This window comes from Xiphias gladius, chromosome 8 (assembly GCF_016859285.1).
Source record: "Xiphias gladius isolate SHS-SW01 ecotype Sanya breed wild chromosome 8, ASM1685928v1, whole genome shotgun sequence".
Taxonomy (NCBI): Eukaryota; Metazoa; Chordata; class Actinopteri; order Istiophoriformes; family Xiphiidae; genus Xiphias; species Xiphias gladius.
The window spans coordinates 13,085,972-13,101,429 of NC_053407.1; the positions used below are offsets into that span (position 1 = coordinate 13,085,972).

The window sequence follows — 15,458 nt, forward strand, 5'->3', positions numbered from 1 at the left end:
ATTGCCTCCTCATTAAGAGGTAGGAAAGAATAGTGAGCAAAATAAATTTCTAGTCTATGTTATACTGTAATAGGAAAGAAGACTATATTATTTATGTCTACTTTCTGTGCACCTTGGTAGTTATCGTAAAGCTCCCCTCCATCATGCATCTGTCCTCCATCTGTGCTGGATTACTACTACAATGGAGGCTGCAAGCGATTCTATCTCAGATGTTGTGAAGTAGAACTGATAGGGCATGTTGTAATATAGAACTCTTAATTTCCCAAACAGCACCTTTTAGCAGTGGAGTAGTTTCCCTAGTCAAGACCGTTGTACATAGAGTAATGGCATTGAAGCTTGGACGGTGCAGAAAAATAATTCTGGTTTATTATCAGGCAGTCACTATCATCATAGAGGGCATGACACAATATGGCCACCCTTCTGAAGCAAAGTAGCAAGGGGATTTTGTTAAGAGATGATCATACGCAATTTGACAAGATTCATTTCAGTCTCATAAAGATGCTCAAGAATGACTGAAACTCCTCTCCTCAGGTTTTCAGCATAAACCCACTGGCACTCTGCTACCAGCTTCATTGTTGTTGTTTGGGGTTGTAGGAGGATTGTGAAAAAAGCAAACAGTGCAGCACACCAAGCTGTCTTGATCCAGCCTTCAGAAAATGCCTGTGTCTCTGTTATGGATGTATGAGAGAGAAATTGAAAAACAAAATGAGGTTAAGAAAATATAACGGTTCCCAGAATGTTAATCTCCTGTTCTGTTTTGCAGAAAGCCTTCCCAGTATGCTCCCATCCTAAGCATAGTAGAAAAATCTTTAAAGGTGCTAGTCGTATGATGTAGCTTAGCGGAATGCTTCAGCTATTTATCATTGTTATGAAGGCTATCATGGGACCTTGCACAAGAGTCCTTTATCATAAGTGCTCTGTTCTCTCATATTTTCAGTGCTGCCACATGAATGCATACACCCCACACAGCAAATATGAGTGGTAGTTTAGTCCTTGTGTTTCTGCTGCATTAGATTTATACAACCTTCTGTAATATGATATCCTTAAACTCTTAAATCATAAAGAAAAAAGTACTATGGCTGAACTCTGTTTCCCCTTCTCACAAATAATTATGTTCTAAATCATATTCCAGTTGTTTCAGTTCTCTCTCTTCCTTTAGACCGTGTTTGTGTTTCTTTATAAAAGGATTATAGACATTTAGTCTGTCAATCATTGCTCCTGCTGATCACACTGTGTTGTGTTGAGATGGAAAATGGCAGTAAATGTCATGCCCTTTGCAGCGTACAGATGTTTTGCCTTGAGTAGCACTATAACAAAGCATACCTGGCTTGGCTGAATGCCATGAGAGAAAGCTTTCTTTAATTTATGCTTGGCCACTTAATACTTCAACCATCTTCTCAACTATACTGTCATGTTTCATGTTTATACTTTGCAGACAGTAAATGGAAACACAAAAAACAACAGTTATTAAATGGAGCGATCAAACAATTAACATCTTCCACCCTGCTAGTTCTGGTGTGGGTGAAATAAGCCATCCTTTAATGAAGTAGCAAGTATACACAACAGTGACTGTTATTCCCTCTGAGTATAATTCTGCCTTAACATATCATAGTAAATGATAGCATGTGTACACATGCTTACATGGATGATAAAATTCTGTGTTTGTCTTGCCTTTTGTTTTTGATGCATTTGTGCGGTGACTTGTAGTATTCCAGTGCTTTAAACCGCTCTGCCATACCATCAGATTTGGGCACAAAGCCAACTCCCATCCAGAGATTATTCCAGGCTCTGGTGAAGCTATGCAAAACTGAAGTTCTGCTTCTCAGTACGCACAAGCAATGTAAGAATGCTGTATGTTGTATTAGACTCTATTATTTGATACAATTCTGTCGATTCAAATCATGTAATCATATGAACAGTACACCTTCTATTTTGATATGGATGTGTGTAACTCATTGCTGTGATAGCTGAGCTGAGATGATACTTTGTTTTGTCTTTTGATCACATCTTGTTTTTAATCTCATCTTTTTTTTTTGTATTTTAATATGTATGTACAGTATAACATGTAGAAATAACTTCATACTTTAGGCAAAATTCTCTTGTTTCTGTCCAAAGTCTCAGATGTTTTACTTACAAGTTATACGCCATAATAAATAAAGATTAAATAAAATTAAAATGGAAAAAGAAATAGAACACATTTTCACATTGCAACACATTTTACTTTTCATTTTTATTATAGGAAAGTGAATGTAGCATATTAAGTATACTTTGAATGTTAGTAAATATTGTGTGCACAGTTGTCCTTGTATTCGCTGAGCTACGAAAGCACATGCACAGGTTGAAAGAAGAAAATTAAGCTGTCACTTTATTTATCAAGCCTCAATAGGGCTTGGTATCAGTTCTCAGTACTTTTTGCCATCTTAATTTTGCCAGCTATGTACGGTATTTAGCACTTAGTATCGAAAGTGTGAAATGCAGAGTTGGTAGTGAAAGTTTGATCAGATTAGCTGCCTTCTGTAGATATTTTTTTATTTTGTGTGAGTGAAAGACAGAGAGTAAAGGAATTAAACTCACAAGAGTTGAATGGAAATGGAAGTGGAACCTTTTTACTTCAGTTCCCAAAAACCAGGGTGACGAATCCTGACAGAGACTGTTCTGGCACCAGGGAATTCAGCATAGGTGGGAAAGAGCAGTGGACTGAGTTACACTCTGCAAATGAATAATCCAGCAGCCTCACAGGATCCCTGCGCTTTTAAACAGGCCACTGTCTGAGGAACGAGCCAGAGGGGACAGCTGGAGGCTGGGGTTGTCTTTTATGATCCCATCCTGTTTATTGTATTTTTAGGAAAAATTCTTGTATAGTTGTTTCTGTAAACACAACATTAAAAACGAATGCCCCGGAGAGTTTGCTAAATGACATTAGTTTTTGTGTGAAATGTGTTTCTACTCATCAGATTCGGTATTCAAAAGATTGTTTTGTCATTGGTAAAGAAAATCACTAACTGGCAACAGTATTAAAGAAAGATTATTCCCAGTACTACTCATCACTGTTTAAAAAGGGTCTGATTTGATCTCCTAGAGGTAGAACCAGCGACACATCTTATAGCCTGTGTCCTCTTTTCAACTTTAGAGAATAGATGTGCTCACCCTGAAACGTCTGAAGTGGGTCAAAAAGACACAGGTTTAACAGGGTGCTAATTTTGAGATTCACAATGCAGAACATACGTGGCAACAGGGTGGAATTAGAAAGAATCTATTAGGTTATCATACATTGTCAGTGGGTGTATCAGTGGTTGGTAACAATTATGGCCAATCATTAGTTTTTCTCTTCCCACGTTGAAGCAGTGCGCGTCCAACATGACGTACTGTCAGAGCAAACTTCTATTCTGACATGGGAGGTGAAAGTAAACTCTGCAGCCCTAATACCCTGCAAATCTTAGATGAAGTCTCTCTCTATGTTAAATTCACGTTTGTAGGCATATTGAAAATCTGGGGGGTTCCATGGTTCCTGTGTACAATGGCACTGATTTGGAATAATGACCCAGTGTTTCCCACTATTTGGGCTACCGGGACTGCGCGTCTCGCCACAGTTTCATAATGACCCGAAAATATTTTTGCACGTCTCAGTGTTTCCCATACATTGATGCATTTGTGGCGACCCGTCACAGTATCAACATTAACCGCCACATATTGATTTGTTTAAAAACTATTTTAAATGGGTAAAATCTTTTTTCATTGTAGAGCTGTGCACGGCGTATTGATTCGCTCAGCCCCTCCATGCCCCCCCCTCGCTCTCTCACTCGCTCTCACACACAAACACATTGTCAACGGACCCCGTCTGTCACCGTCACATTTGCTGCGCCCTCACGACACTTCGAGGGAAGGCTCTGCGCATGCGAACTCCAAGCGGACTAGAAAGTGGAATAACGAGAACAACAACGCGTCCGTGGTGTGCGCGTCCGCGAGGGAGTACAATTGAAGCAATATGCGGACCGGCCACCGGGAGCACCGGGAGAAATCCACCCGCATCGGTGGTCCTGTGGACGGTCAAAAAAAAAACCCGTCATGTTTTTTTACCAGCCCTGTCAGTCTCCTTCCCTGGCCTCTTTGTGTACCTGTCATTCGGGGTGCGCAGGGGGCTGTGCTACGGTCGTGTGCCGGAACTTAGCTCACTGGCCAATCACAATATGTGCTCAACTCACCGTTATTTGTTTGACACAACGTAAAGCTATGGAGCACCATACTGTAGATACTGTAGCAATTAAAATATATGCAGTGGAGCACCTTATATAAAGTACTATTTAATAATTAAGAAGCCCCTTCCCCCACAAACACAGTCTAATTCTGTGGGAAACATTGAATTATCTACACAATTACCACAGTTGCAAATAATGTAAAATAAGAAAAAATAAACAAATATTATGAAATGATTATACTGTTTTGCAGGTTGTGTTTACCTTGAAGAAAAATCAGACACTAATATTTACTCAGCCTTGCTTGCACTATTGCCATAATTTGAACAAAGATGCATCTTTTCCTTGCAATGACTGATTGAAGAATGTATACTGAAAGTCAAACAGGTAAACAAATAAAAGGATAAAGTGTTTGGAGATGTTTACATGGTGTGGGCCTCTATCTATTAAAATAAAAAAAAGACCAAAGAATAGAGGTGTGCCGTGCACTTTCCATTGTTGATCCCGTCTTAGCAGACAGGCGGTGGACAGCACAATCTTGACACTAAAATTGCAGTGCACTGCTGGATGCCGTTGACACACCTAACCTACTGCTTGTCTTGACCAACTGCAGTGTGGCAAGTCACCAAAATGTTGAACTGCAGACAAGCTTAAAAAAAAAAAATCCCTGCATCTCAGGAATATGCTACAAACAAAGCATCCACAATTTCCTGGAATATATGAAGCATGGAATACTTCAGCTAAATGTGATCATTTGTAATACATTTACATACAGCCTGAATCAGTCGGGTTTTCTACCCAGTTTATATTGAGCAGATAGATATGAATGATTTTAAGGGTAATAATAGGTCTCAACATGAGTAGAGGGGTAAAATGTAAGCACTGAATGTGTTGGTGTTAATAGATGGAACCAGAGGAGAAATCAGGAAGGGGGGTGAGTGAAAGACAGAGAGTACAGGAATTAAACTGACAAGACTTGCATGGAAATGGAAGTGGAACCTTTTTACTTCAGTTCCCAAAAACCAGGGTGACGAATCCCGACAGAGACTGTTCTGGCACCAGGGAATTCAGCATAGGTGGGAAAGAGCAGTGGACTGAGTTACACTCTGCAAATGAATAATCCAGCAGCCTCACAGGATCCCTGCGCTTTTAAACAGGCCACTGTCTGAGGAACGAGCCAGAGGGGACAGCTGGAGGCTGGAGTTGTCTTTTTTTATTGACCTCATCACACACCGAGGGTGGAAGACAGAGATAGAGAGGTGTGAGTGTGTCGGTATGTGTTGGTGAGTGCTTGCGAGCGCAGATGTTTCTTCACTGCTCAGTAATGTTTAAGTGAGAGTGTGAAGTGATTTTTCTCTCTAGGGTTTTTTTTTTTTTTTTTCATTGAGTGGGGTTGCATCTTCTTGCTGTACGTCTGAAGGTGCTGACAGTATCCATTTTACTGAGCTGAGCCCTTGAAGTGAAGGGCACATAGTAGACAGAAGAAGTTTCGCACATTTCCTTTTCAGTAGTCCATCACTGCTGCTGTACACCCACGGTGCCTCCCCTCTTGCATCCATTGATAGATTGACTGATCTGAGTCTATGAAAAATCAATAGGACAACCCTTTGTGTGCTCTTCACATTGATTTTTCATGGACTGTAGTTACTGTACTAACAAGAAGACTTTTCATTCCTTGGGAAAAGTGTGCTCTTCATGACTGCGGACAACAGGTTGAAACAAAGTCATGTAAGAGCACAGGGGCGCTATCAACATAAATGAGTGGTGGAGGAGGAGAGAGACTGTTTTTTTTTTTTTTTTTTTACATAACAGTCAAGTGCAGTTTGTGTGTGCGATTCACTTCAGATCAGAATTGCTTTTAAAATTTTATGACATGGCAATCAGGGTGACTAAGGCTTCCAGTCATAAACTAACAGCACAATACCTTTTAATACTAAACACTGTAACATACTCAATATTTCAAAAGATTTTCAGTTGGATTGAGGGTTTTATTTTATTTTCTTAATCCTCTCTCCAGCCGTTTTTTTTTTTTGTCTATTTCCTCATTTGCATTATGCTATGCGTCATTGCCTAAGATCTTTGTCGTATGCACTCATCATGGTGGCAGATTTGTTCACATAGCTTCTTTAGATTCAAAGAGCACTGATCTTGTTCATCTGTTTGCTCAAAATGTCTGTTTACTCTACCCTTCTCCCAGCGGCTTGAAAATTAACCCAGTTTGATCTCAATCCTTTGCTTTCCACTGAAGTTGTTTTCATACATCAAGTCTTCTCCTGCTTTTCCTCATGGCAAGAGGAAGATGCCCCTTGTGGCCCTAGTTTCGGGAACGGATCTGTTTACCAATGAATCTAAATGTGTTCTAGTCCATCTCCCATCCTCTCTATTCTTTACCTCCTTTCTGTCTGTTACTCTGTTTTGCTCTCTGTCTCAATTTCTTGTTCAATGAATGGTAACAGCAGCATTTCATGGAGAGATGCATGGCTTCCCTCACCCCCGGGTTTTTTCAGGCCATTGCTCTGTAATATGAGAGCAGGTTAACAGTGTGATTACCGATATTACCAATACGGGGGGAAACCAGTCCCACTACTGTGCTGAAGCATTGCAAGAAGCAATGGATCCAGCTCTCCTTTGACTCCATGAATATTCTACACTCCGGTTAAGCACAGTTAAAGTTGGGTGTTTACTAATTTGGCTAGCACATTTCTCCAACCAAGACAGGGATTTGAGACTTAAAAATCATCCCAGTGGGATAAAAATCAAATTAAAAAGGCAAAGAGTGATCTGAAATATTTAATACGTCTCTCTCACACACACAGTCTCCCTCACATGCAAGGTCTTTTTTATCTGCCTCAGTCTCCCTTTCTCAAGGCCATAAGCTCAGAATCTTCGGTGTGTGTGTGTGTGTGTGTGTGTGTGTGTGTGTGTGTGTGTGTGTGTGTGTGTGTGTGTGTGTGTGTGTGTGTGTGTGTGTGTGTGTGTTTGTGTGTTTGTGTGTGTGTGTGTGTTTGGTTCTTGATAAGCCCCATCTCCCTGCTCTGTCCCTTATCTGTTCTCTGAAAAATCACACCACAGAGATATGCTACATCAGAAATGCTACTTTTTCTACATTTTTTATGGGTGCAGCAAATGCATAAGATTCATATACTCGAGCTATTTAATTTTCTGCTCTGATCTAACTCTAAACCCACTGCATCAAGGCATAAGAAATACGTTGTGGATTTACCATGTTTTATTCAAGCGTAGAATCACAGAGGTTGATACCATCATTGATTAGGATTACAAGGCAGTAGTCATTTAAAGTGACAGAACTGTATAAATGTATTTTCATGGTAATAATAGGCAAAGGTCAGGCATCAGTAGGAGCTCCATATTCCTGCTCTCTTAGTGTCATCCGTGACACATTCCTTTTGTAGCCTATTTCTACTTAGTTTTCCACCTTCTCCACTCTTCAATTCTCCTGTGATGTATTTCTTTCTCCTGCCTCACTTTCATTTTCCCTCCTTTCTTTCATATTCCACTGTGTCCTACCCTCTCAGAATAGGAATAGATTTTAGACACACCATTATTTAGAATCTCTTTACCTTCAAGGGTCTTTGTGCTTTTCCCACAACTGCTTGAATAACTATTTTTAATTTTTCTTCATTCAGTGGCCCAAATCGGGTTTAACACCCTTCATACTGCCTCTGTTTTTTTACTCCCCACTACTGGAGGGACAGTCTTCATAGGCATTTTGTTAAATCTTTACTATTCAGCCACACAATTAGCCAAAACAGTTTTTTGTGGCTCAGTTTTTCCCAAGACGAAATGTGCCCTGAGCTGGTGAATGCAGTTGTTGCAGGCAACATGCAGAATTAGAGCTAAGATATAAACAAATAATTACCCTTCATTTGGAAACACTCAACTAGCCTCTATTTCAGAGTAAAATAATGAGCTTTTCCCACTAAGTGGAGCCCCAGGGTTTCAGCTGTAATTGGTCCAAAAGATGGCATCCCAGTGGCTCAGGGGACACCAACAACATGACTATTTTATTAGCCCAACAGCAAATATTGCATCAAACCACCAACGCACAACACATTTACTGTGTAAATAAACTGTAAAAAACAAGGAAAGCGCCTATTTCGATATAGCTTTGCATTGATGTGTGTTTTGTGTCAGCAAGAAACATAAATTAAAGGAAAGGCAACATACAAGGGAAAGCAAGAGAAGAGAGAGGGTTGGTGGGCTGTGTGGCAATCAGTGAGCTCTGCTGTGCCACTGACATTTCTATCTCAGATGTGCAACAGAAGCTGCCTCTGAGTGCTTTCCTACTGTACAAAGGAGCAGAAGAGTATTTTGTCCATGTCTGTGTGCCCCTCACACATTCATGTGTCTGCTGTAGCATCCTCTATATAAGGTTAATGGATTTATATACATCACAGGCTGTGGATTAATGTGCTCAGTGTTTAGAGTGAATTACTATTAGTGCTGCTTCTCTAACCAACCACTGAAGCCAGTGTTTTTCCTTGAAAGATGGATCTGATTGACACCAATTCCAATAAAGGGGATTTGCCTCTATGCACTTTTCCCAAGCTTAATGGAAGACACATAATGTGGAGTTCTGTCACAGTCAATATCAGCGTAGTGGACCTTTAAGCTCCCATGCTGAATGCTGAATATTTGTATTTCAGTCCCCATGGTGAATGCATACAAACTTAAACATACACACACACTGTATCATCCACACACTCATTCTCTACAGCATTTACGCTTACACTTCTCTGAATATTGGAAGTCTTTTGAGTGTCTCAGCAGAATTTCAGTTTGGTGATAAGGAAAATTGGATTTCATTGTGTACCTTTTCCATCACCTATCAGTTGAGACAACCACAGTGTGTCTGGCACAAAACAAAATTAACGCCCATTTCCCAACAAGTGCAGGGGCATAATTTTCTTCCTCACTTGTTTCATGAGAGTGAAAAGAAAAGTTTGCCTCGTTTCAAATCAGTGTCTAACATTTGAGAGTTGCCTAAACACTTGTATGCACACACACAGCAATGTGAAATAAAATGAGGGTACAGCCCAGTGAAAGCTTGCTACATTTCTCGTTTCGGCACCACTGATCTGAAGCCAATCCCCTCTGGCCAATATTGACTGAACAACTGAGGCTAGATGTGGCTAGAGACCAAGGCAGCCACCATAGAAGGGACCAGGATAGGACACAGCAGAATACAGGATGTAGGAGACACACCATGACATTACTTTCAGTCACCTTAGAGTCCAACTAGCACTCTGGCTGAATTCCCCATTGGAGTATAGCAAAATGAGTATTATCTTTGATGTGGAATATGCTGTGGTAAACAGTGTGTTTTAAGTTTCACTGCTCAACAGTGAGTGATAGGTAGCGAAAATAGACTAGGTTATTAGAGAAATAAAAATCAAAATTGAAAAACTGATGTCGTGAGTGGGCTGAAGAAATGGTGAAAAAAAGCAGAGTGCACCTGGTTGATGCGACTTTGATGCTTCACATAGCTCTCGGACTGACAGAAAGCTTTTGATAAATGATCTTATGAAATGTCAGTTGCACTCAAACTCAGCTAACATGTAGACTCCCACATCTGTCTGTATCACACAAGCGCGCACTCTTATAAGTTCAAAGTTTTTCAAAATTACCGGATGGAAATACTTGACACTCAAATCAGATGAACCCAATTTAGACAAATATTTCATAAATAATATCATTTTAAAAGCAGGCACAGAATTCAAGTTCTACTTGTGGCTATACAAGGGATTCTAACCACGTTCAGACATAGAGAAATATTTAGTCCATGCGAAATTCTAATTACCATATTAATAAAGAACTAAGAGGGTTCAGTCTCTGTGTCCACATTTGCAGACTCACAAATGTGCTCCTGAAAAGTCCACCATAAGAGAGGGCTGTCCCACCGTGGAAGCTACAGTTCTATTAAGGCTTTTGTGCGGTTATTTTGCCCCATGTATTCACCGTAATCATAAGTCTGCATTCATCCGTGGATAGTTTCTGAGTGAATTTACCCAAAATTCAGATCATGGTGAGATGTTTCACTGATGACCAGCCTGGATGAGCCGGTCGTCCAGGCCGGTCTCTTTCAATATTTACTGACAAATCAAACCTTTAAGCTTTCAGGGTAAAAATCACCGTGGCCAAAAAGACATTTTTATGTCATCACCATACCAATGTACAGTACACATTGCTTGTAGTCCTGTAAGATGAAGTAACTTTCTGGCAATGTATCTCTTGTATCATAGGGCTTATTTAAGTCAGTGAGAAATATTTCACCTAACTTTCATACCTCATGCTGCTGTCATCCGGTTTGATGATGAAAATTGGTAAAATTTGGATTTTCAGCCATCAATAAACATTACCAGATCTCGAATGAATCCCACTGATTTTAGAATGTAAAATGTAAAACATGAACACTGTGAAATGTGTGGTTCATTAATGGAAGGCCCAGGTCTTTCAAAGAAAGAAAAAAGGAAAAAAAAAAAAAGGAAATGAAAAAGAAAATTACTATGCTGCATTTATTGTATCACACAATACATTACAGAGGCTACTTTCTCTGGAGTATACATGCACATTTTTACTATAGTCTGTCCTTTCACTATCTACTGCTTTCACTATCGGAGAACACAAACTTTACTGCCATATTCGTTTGGATAAAGTAAAAATAATGTATCTTTCTTTGAAAACTGAATATACAGACTCCAAAGCCATTCATAAGGGAACCTCTTACACAATAATATGCTCCTATTTTCTGAATATAAATCCCTCCTAGTCTCTATAGTCCGCCAACATTCTATTTAACTTCTGTTAAGATTATTAGCTTTTGTTTGCTTGTCCTTGATTCATATATAATATGTAATTAACCACATTTAGTAGTGTGGAACTTTCTTGCTGATGTCAACAGTGCTGTTTTATTTTTCCCTTGTATACTTGCTCTACTTACGTACTTGCCCCTGGATATACATTTCTGAAGAATGCAATGGTTCTTTAAGTCCTCGACATGCAGATTTGGATTTGGCCAGAGGGGAACCTCTTGGCACATCTTAAAAACACATGACATGGGTTCATTTTCATATTCTTCTTCTGTGTAGATATATATTTTAGAGATCCCAGCAAGAATTAAGCAAGTATAATACTGTATGCTATAAGAAATTACTATGAACTTACAGTATATTAATTATATTTAAAATGATTAGTATTTAATTGTTAAAGTATAATCTAGGGCTGACTTTGCAAAACTATCTTCATCCAAATAAATGTCACTTACCCTTAGAACTGAAACAGTCGTTCAATTCATTGATCAGTCGATCGTAAGCACCATTAATTGACAACAATTGATTTAAATGATTTATCAATCCAGAATACCAAAAATTCATAGGTTTTAGCTTCAGAGGATTTTCTGCTTTTCTGTTTTATATCATTGTAATCTGATAATCTTTGGGTTTGGGACTGTTGGTCAGACAAAATATGCAATTTGAAGACGTCACCTTTCACTCTTAGAGCTTATGATGGGCATTTTTAGGGTTAATCAGTAATGAAAATAATCATTAGTTGCAGCCCTACTTCCCTTCTTTTAATTAGCAGTTTTGTCTTTGGGTTATTTTTAATTGGATGCAATGCTCAGTTCTATTAAAGATTTACCTCAAGGCTACAGGAGGGTATTGACAAGATGGAGATTGGAGTGAAAAGTAAGACACATATGAGATAGCAACTTCTGGCACTGCCCAGTGAGGAGTGTAAAGAGCAAGATGCCTCTAATGTAGACTCAGAGCATAGTGGCAGGGTGAATAATGACCCACAGTGCTCTCAGTTATTATCACAGGCACACACACGCATTCAATATGATTCATTCTGGTTCTGACTTTGGAGAAGCATGACTCAGCTGCACTCATGGGCAGATAGACCAACATTTCTGTCTCCATCTCAGTTTCCCAAGACCCATAGATTCTTGGTCTAAATGAGGACATCAACACTCTAGGAAATAGGTTTGTCCCACAGAAAGACACCCCGGTGCTGCACAAATTAACTTTCTGCCCTGCTGCAATCAATGTGAAAGTGGGTCTCATTAATTTCCTGGGTCACATCTTTCATCCCACCTAAATCTCGCACTATTCGGAGGCCATTTCCTTTTGCATGGGTTGAACATTATTTTCGAGACTGGGTGTCTGTGAGGTCAGTTGCTGATTGTCTAATTTACTGACAATGTCGCAAAGTCAGCAAGAACTGTGGACCTAAGCCAACAGCGTCTCCAATTAAAGTAACCTATTGTAGTAATATAAATTTACCCTTTCATCCAGCATTAACTACTGTGTATTACAGCAACTATACTATATTGCCTATTTGGCATTTTTATATCAGCTGATATCTAGAAATTTAATGATAATTATCATATAATGTTTGACTTGAACACATTAAGCTATTTGATCCCTGTCTATGTATGTCTAAATCAGTGAAGACATTTTTATGTTGACATCTTTCCTTTCTCTTGCCATATTGCTCATCATTTAAGGACTGTCTTTTTGCAAAGCTGTCTCCTCACAAAAGCCATCGTATTCATCTTTTCCACCCATAATTGAGTGCAACATGAACTCCGAGGAGAAAAAGATTATTTTTGCATAACACAGAGTAATTTAAGACTGATATTTACTCAGTTTATGTGGAAATTATCACAGCAAGTGCTTTAAAATCAAGTCTTAATTACAAATATTTGACAAATGAAGTCAAAGTGGCAGGTGCTAGACTGGCAGCTTTATATCTGTTCTGCCAGACTAGGCCTCTGAGCTCCAGCCTCCAGTCTGGTCGGCTCACAGAGAGTCAGCCTGCAGAATCAGCCTGCAGCCCCAGGAGAACCTTCCATCCTGCTGCGTATGCTCTTCTCCCTCCTCACACACATCCATCCTGCCTGGTCGGCCTGTCAAACCTTGCGTATCCCTCCCTCCTTTTGCGTCCCTCTGTCATTTCCCCCTCCTCCTCTCCCTCCTATCCCCCTCTCTTCCTCCGCTCCACTGGGCTTGTGAAGGTGAGCCAGTCCCCAGTGGCATAACTGTACAGATTGCAGTGTTTCCTCTTCAAATGGAGGCTGCACTCTTGCAAATACCCATGTAAAGATTCGCTGGGCTGCTCTTCGTCTTCCTCTTCCTCCACCTTCTGCTTGGTTATTTTTGTCTTTTACTGCGCACTTATCTCTGGACGTCTGTATTATTTAGTCTCTTTCTTGCTCTCAGGTCAGCTGTCATGACCATGACTAGGGGAGGTACAGGCTGCTTCATGTGTCACTTAAGGGCAAGGATGACAAAAAGAAAGCACTCCCTGAGGTTTTGGGCCAGTTTGATGACAGCTGTCACCCAGTCGTTTTATGAGCAGGAAATGTGAGGGAACAATCACAGCGGTAAAAGGAATGCTTCACTATAGCTCTGAAGTGACTCTACCTCTAATGAATGCATCTAATCATTTTTGACAGGTAGTGTCCATATGCAGTTGTGTAAAGGATGTTTTTCTGTCGGTTCACTTAACAGCGCTTCACAGATTCACAGGATATGTTATGGGTGCTAGTAAAATGATGTTTTTTTAACAGTGATAAAGTGAAGAAGTGCTCACATTTCTACTAGCAAGAAAAATAAGAGACAGTCATTTAGCTTTGAATATGGACAGGAAATGCTAGGCTCCGATGTCCAAATGGATATGTCTGTTTTCAGCTGTTTCTGACATGAACACTATCTGCACATTTGCTCATGTGACCATTAATGCCTCGGTGAGCACAAAGTTTTATCTGGCCATCCTGTTGCTGCAGGTGAATCCATCACCTTTCCCTTTGTGTTTGTTCAGGTTTTTGGAGATTATTATCACTTCAGGCATCATGCTGTGGAGAAGAGAGCTTTGTCTGGCCACAGGGGGATGCACATCAGACTGCAAAAAGAACCACAGGTAAGACTGTTGTCAGTTCTCACATAGCTCATTGAAGCAACCAAAGGCCAAAAGACAGATGGAATTACAAACACAAAGTGTGTATATCTCAGGAGAAAAGAATGCCATCATCACTGACAGCTTGTCAAACTCCTTTGCAGTCCATATCCGGTCCTTCCATCTGTCCCTCTGACCCAATCCGAGGTACCGCATAGCTGTAAATATGCAAAATAAACCCTCCCAAACAGCACAACGGCTGTTAGTGTCTATGTGTTTGGCTTTGGTTTTTCTTCAGCCTTGTAAAATCATTACATGTGCTTAAAAGTTAACTTTATGGGAAAATTGGCAATCATCAGTCTAACATCCATACACAGGAACATTTTCCATCCCTGAATGTCTTTTTCATTTGGACATCTGGTTCTGGATTTGCACCGAGCCCAACCACCAGTTTATACCTGGCATACAATAACTCAGCAGATCTCACTTTGTATACAAGCTGTATTTAAGTCAGCATGGAAATGCCAACATAGTGGAAGGAAGTTTTTTCTTTTTTTCTTTTTTCTTTTTTTTTACCAGGGATGAACAGCTGAACATACACAATCCAGCAGCCTCTAGGTCAAAGAACATCAGCCTGAGCTATCTCACACTACAGCAAAGATAATCCTCAAAGAAACGCTAGATATCATCTTTTTAAAAAAGCATTTCCTTTTGCATAAAAATGGTAATTAGATGTAAAATTTACGGAGTATTATACTGCTTTCTTGTGAAGGCAACAGGAAATTTGCTAATAGAACAGGCCTATTTGAAAAATGTTCTTTCGCTCACCATCAGAAGCTCACATTATCTGGATTGTATTGTCTAATCAACAATGCACAGAAGAGATTTTGTTGGAAACAGGGCAAATACACTTTTCATGTGAACTTTATACACCTTGAGTTTGTGTGTGGGGTGCAAGGATTGTTACAAATATAAAGGTTAATATGCTACATTTTTAAGACTAACAATGTCATGACCTTTTGCAAGCTGTGTTCAAGGACTTGGCTGCTTTTATTCACACCTGAGCTGAGGGAGGAAATGTTACTCAGACCTGAGGAGGCAAAAATACATAGTTCCTAGTAACAAAAACAGGGATACTCCACAAACCTAACTGTGAATGTTTTTCTTTTGTCATGTAGAAAACAAGGTGGAAAATAGCTCGGTTGGCAGTGAAAACTGTGGGACATTGTTTCTGAAAGGAGATATTGCTGCTGTTTTTTTCCTACTATAATGTTTGCCACAAACAAATGCTCTTCACCTGTTTTGTGTGTGAATTCTCAATGGCAAAAATCTCAAGACATCAAATAA

General features: G+C 39.8%; 1 protein-coding gene across 3 annotated transcripts in view; it reads left to right on the forward strand.

The window, feature by feature from the left end:
• The window catches only part of furinb (furin (paired basic amino acid cleaving enzyme) b), a 76,163-nt gene that overhangs the window by 20,956 nt on the left and 39,749 nt on the right, over positions 1-15,458 (forward strand). For all 3 annotated transcript variants that reach the window (XM_040132946.1, XM_040132947.1, XM_040132948.1), the window contains one exon: positions 14,037-14,135. In XM_040132946.1, the coding sequence (XP_039988880.1) occupies positions 14,037-14,135 (99 nt within the window). The remainder of the gene's footprint in view (positions 1-14,036; positions 14,136-15,458) is intronic.